Below are 5,000 nucleotides of genomic sequence, written 5' to 3' on the forward strand. Positions count from 1 at the left end.
AACTGATTTTTATCCTAAAAAGGTCACCTAGAATTTTCGAGAGCATTTTTTCTGGCTGAAAATTTCGAAAAGGTAAGTTTTAATCCCTATAATTTTTCGGATCACAAGACTTTCAGCTAGAAAATCCGAACAAATGAAAATTTTTTAGGGGATTAAAATATGCCTATATCTACCCTTTAAATACTAAAATACGTTTGACAATGCTATGTTTAAGTGGTTTTGAACTATATTCTCGTTGGGTGCCCCTGAATGATGCCGACGATAAAATAGTCCGAATGATAACAATCAAGTTAACGATGAGGGTAAAGGAGAATGACGTACATGTAGATGACGACAAAGATGACAATCACGATGATGATGATGATGATGTATGAACAACGACGATGAATATTAAATGGCGATGATGTTGCTTTGAATTTTAAATCTATGAAATGATACCCGATGAAAGAATGTATGTATTTGAAGCGTAGGCTATAGACGAAAGAGAAAATGATCCTCGCACAGCTCCTATGGCCCACACGGTTTTTCATCTAGTCCTTTCACCGGAAGACATAAGCCCAACAAATTGACCTGCTCCCAATTGTGTGGTTTTATAGCTCAGTTGGTTGAGAATTGCGCCGCTGAGGTCATGGGTTTCGAATCCGTTAGAGCCACCTGAAGTTTTTCCGGTGTCTATAAGTGACAATTGCTTTAAATTGTCCAGATTCGATCAAGGATCATTTCTCTTTTTAGAAGTGATACCCCTTACTTCCCAATCAAAAGTATTGTTTATCGACAGGAACCCATGACCCCGAGCCTACAACTTACTGTGTTCGTGTAACGGCGTTTTCCACAGACCGATTTATTTTTTGATTGAATTTCCCGCGAATGAGACTCCCACAGGAGCCCGATGACCAATTACAAGAAATTAACGCTGACGTCTTAGGGTCACCGAACCGGAACTGCTGCTTTGTTTTTTGACCTAATTCGCGGAAGGGCTAGTCTAAAAATAAACCTACTTGTGAAAACGCCGTTTCACAGACGCTGTATGGAAGTTGCACGCTCCAGATGGGCTCCTGGTATCGACTAAGAACACGAGACACCTTCGAGCAGGGTTTTACAACAGTTTTGTAGAGTAGCGGACATATTTCTGAAAGCACCGGATGTGACATTTTTGGGCGCCGCAAGACGTCTTGCGAGTCGCCGAAGGCGCGAGCTACCTTGGGGGGTTCCCTTGGGAAATTTTTAAAATAGAACACTCAGAAATCCCGGGGGGGGGGGGGGGGGGACTCCCATATGAAACAGACTGGGATGCTCGTCGTCTTGCTTAGGGGTGGAAATTTTGGCTTTTGGTCTCGTTTAGGGCGTTCCGGGCAAAGCGCCAATATTTTAAGCAGCCAAGGTCTCGTTTAGGGTTTCCGCGAAGAAACCCAGAATTACGCGAATAGAACAGAAGTCAAATTTTCTTTTTACCTGTGTTTTGTGTTAGGGGTCAAATTTGCTTAAGCCACGCCCAGACTGGTCCGCTTTAGGGGTCACAAAAAGCTTGAGCACGCCCAGATGGTCTCCTTTAGGGGTTAAATTCAAATTTCCGACGAGCATCCCCATCTGTTGCATATTGGGAGTCCCCCCCCCCCCCCCCCCCCCCCCCCCCCCGGGTCAGAAACCTTGTTTCCAGTGTTTCTGGACAAGAAATCAGTTTCCCAAGCAAGGCTGGAGTTCTCTGAAATTCTCTTTAAAAAGTAAGTAGAAACATTATAATAAAAAATGAAACAAACCCCTCAAATATTGCATTAAAGTACCGGACATGGAATGGGAAACGACCGGCCTCTTAGAGTAGAAGGGACTAAAAAGGTCCAACATTGGCTCCCCTGATTCAAGCTTCAGAGAGGATGGAACTACTTCACCATCTTCACATTATCTAACCATTAAAGAAACAATATTACTCCCTCAACATATCATTTTCATTTCTAACCACTGCACCTGAAATTGGACGAGGAGGGCTCTGGTTTTTCCATGGCCATGGTGCTGGCCACTGAGTTAAGTTACATAATCCACTACTGCTGTCCCCTGGTGGATACACAGTGTCACAGGACAAGGATGGAATGTTCATGCTTTGTATTCATCACCACAGTCACGTATAATTCTCTCGCAGAGCTCATTGCATGGTAGATGAACCACAGAAGTGTTTGCTGTACATGGCGGCAGCCGAGAGTAGCACAAAAATCTTTCAATATCAGGTGAGCATTTACTGTTGATGATGGGCTGCAGAATTGTCAACTTTGATGCATTTTGATCCTCTGGTGGAACAAAAGTGTTGTTGTAATGAAGATCATCTGAGCACATACTTGATGTCACTTTGTAACACACATTTCTTTTAGAGACTGCAAAACAAAAACAATAAATTAGGTCAACTTCAACTGAAGTTTACATTTTACTCTCACAACTAAAATTAAATTCTTATTAAGGCCATGGATAAGTAAACTTAAGGGACCACCCTTACACCGGTAACTGCTTTGCTCAGCCACTAATTTGGCTGAACATGTTGCCATTTTTCCTTAAGCTACAGTAATACCAGCAACAAAAATGTCCAACTTGTTTCAAAACATTTCTGTGAAACTAGTCGAAAAAGCGATGCTGCACGTTTTACATCCCACACACAACTTGTCTCGCAACAAAAAAATGAACGGACCTCAACTTTCTGCAACACGCTGCAGCAATTTGCAAGACATTTTGTTGTTGCAAGAGAGGTTGTGCATGGGATGTAAAATGTGCAACATTGCTTTTCCACTAGTTTCGCAGCAATGACGCAACACAAGTTGGATGTTTTTGTTGCTCGTATTACCGTAGCTTTAAAGCCGCAGTGTGGCAACCTCCACACCATCCTGAGGCAGTGTTCAGAATACACAAGTGTGATTTTAAATCAACAAAATCATAGTTCCACAAGCTCAAAATTACAATGAAAACAATGCAGTTTGGTTTGCTGTACAAGGAGCCAGCCCAACAACTTTTAAAATGTTTACATCAACCTGATGTTTTTCCCATACACTCACATTTGACAAAGGCATTATGAAAAGTGACATGAAAATTATTGAGCTAGCAATCTTTACCTTAATTCACTTAAATTGTTCAATTTATTATGGTAATGGTAATTAATGGATTATAATATTATTTTACTGCACATATCACATACAGTCTCACGGCAGTTGACAATTCTCTGGGAGGGATTCAATACCATCAACACCAGTGGTCTCCTTCCTACTCTTCACAGACAGTGTGTGGGTTCTTCACCATCCCACAGAGAGGGTTGTGAGACAAGGCCTATGGTTTAAAGTCTGTATTCAAGAAGACATGCGAGTCTAATAATAATATTATTTGCAGATGAAATTACAAAGGCAGCACTTTCTCCTCAGTTACCAGTATTTTTGAAACCCTGAGTGTTGGTGCAACCAAGATTTTGCCATGCAATCTCCCACACAAAAACCTGGCTGATGGTCTGCCTACTGCCATTTGGGGCTCTAAAAATTGTTACATATCTATTTTTCTTTATATATAGGAAAACTGGTCCGAGATGAAAAGGAGAATCCTGATTGGTTCTCAGAGGAGTTCAAATTTTGCAATACAGACTGCTATAATGGATCACCACCGTGCACCAGTGGCTCAGTTGGTTGAGCATCGGGCTGTCATACGGGAGGTCGTGAGTTTGACTACAACCGGACCAACACTCAGGGTCTTAAAATAACTGAGGAGAATGTGCTGCCTTTGCAATTACATCTGCAAATGGTTAGACTTTCAAGTCTTCTCAGATAAGGACTGTAAACCAGAGGTCTTGTATCATAACCCTTGTTGGAAATTAAATAGTATGGGATGTTAAAGAACCCACTCACTATTCGATAAGTGCAGGGGACATAGTCCCCGGTGTTGTGGTCTGACCTTATCTGGACGGGGGCATCTTTCACTTCCTAAAAAAATAAAGTGCAAACTGTGTAATAAGCAGTCTGGCTAAAGTCCCCCATAAAGCATTGTAAATTAGTCCTGAAAAGCCCCAAGGGGAGAGACTAATAGCTTCATTTCACTTCACTTCACCAGTCACGAAACAGCATATATATATACAGTAGGTTGCCAAACTGTTCCCATTTTTTGCTCCTATTTTCTCAGCCACAAAAAGCAAAAAAATATGAGAAACGTTTTTTATTTAGTCATGTCCAAGTGTTCCAGTAGCAATTTTAATTTCCAGAACTGTTATTAACAGAAGCAAGCGAAGAGGTAAGACTCAAGGAATAGATAACCCTGCGCAAGAGAGCCAATATAATAAAAACTTCATTGAACTACAATCTTGGACAAAACTCATTGGGTAAATGTTGGGTAAATTGTTCAACCCCCAATTGTAAAATTGCGTTCATAACTGCGAAGATCATAGCTTCACTTGAAATTAAATTCTTCCTACTTTCCCCCCTTCCCCCATTCCAATGTTGGTTAAAAAAAAAAACAGCCAAAGGCTTGCACAGTATTTTGTATCAAATTATCAATATTAGTATAGGGGGATTAGGACCAATATATTTTGTCAGTGCGTGTCAAATACAGGTTTCCCAAGAGTTTTGTCCAAGACCGTAGCTTGTTTGGTCTATACGGGGATACTATTGGTCTCGTTCCTTTTTTGCAAGCTTATGGACCTCACCTGAACAGTACGGACTAAACAAGCTACATGTAGTTCAATAACATTTATCTATTAAACATTCCAAAGGGAGTAAAAAACCCTTAGGCTACCTTTTAGTGTATACATGTACCTATTAGTGTACTAACATAATTATTCTTTGCTTACTTGGGTTTTTTAAAGTAAATCCAGATGGCATAATACATTTGTCTGGAGTTCCATCATACACTGGCAGTAGATCACACAGGGCTGTTGACATTCCTGCAAGAGATACTAGTCGCAGCCGGATGACACAGTTTTTAGCAAAATCTAAACAGACTTGCCGGCATGGGAGCACAGGTCTACCATATCCATTAATACATTTGGG

At 41.0% G+C, this 5,000-nt stretch overlaps 1 protein-coding gene across 1 annotated transcript in view; it reads right to left on the reverse strand.

Annotated features, from left to right (window-relative positions):
* Positions 1-2,088: 2,088 nt before the first annotated feature.
* LOC137986702 (uncharacterized) overlaps positions 2,089-5,000 on the reverse strand; it is a 9,369-nt gene continuing 6,457 nt past the window's right edge. Inside the window, exons 3-4 of the mRNA XM_068833644.1 lie at positions 4,802-5,000; positions 2,089-2,363 (exon numbers count right to left, since the gene is read on the reverse strand). The exon at positions 4,802-5,000 is cut by the window's right edge and continues 176 nt beyond it. Coding sequence (XP_068689745.1) covers positions 2,089-2,363; positions 4,802-5,000 — 474 coding nt within the window. The remainder of the gene's footprint in view (positions 2,364-4,801) is intronic.

Source organism: Montipora foliosa, unplaced genomic scaffold, assembly GCF_036669935.1.
Source record: "Montipora foliosa isolate CH-2021 unplaced genomic scaffold, ASM3666993v2 scaffold_275, whole genome shotgun sequence".
Taxonomy (NCBI): Eukaryota; Metazoa; Cnidaria; class Anthozoa; order Scleractinia; family Acroporidae; genus Montipora; species Montipora foliosa.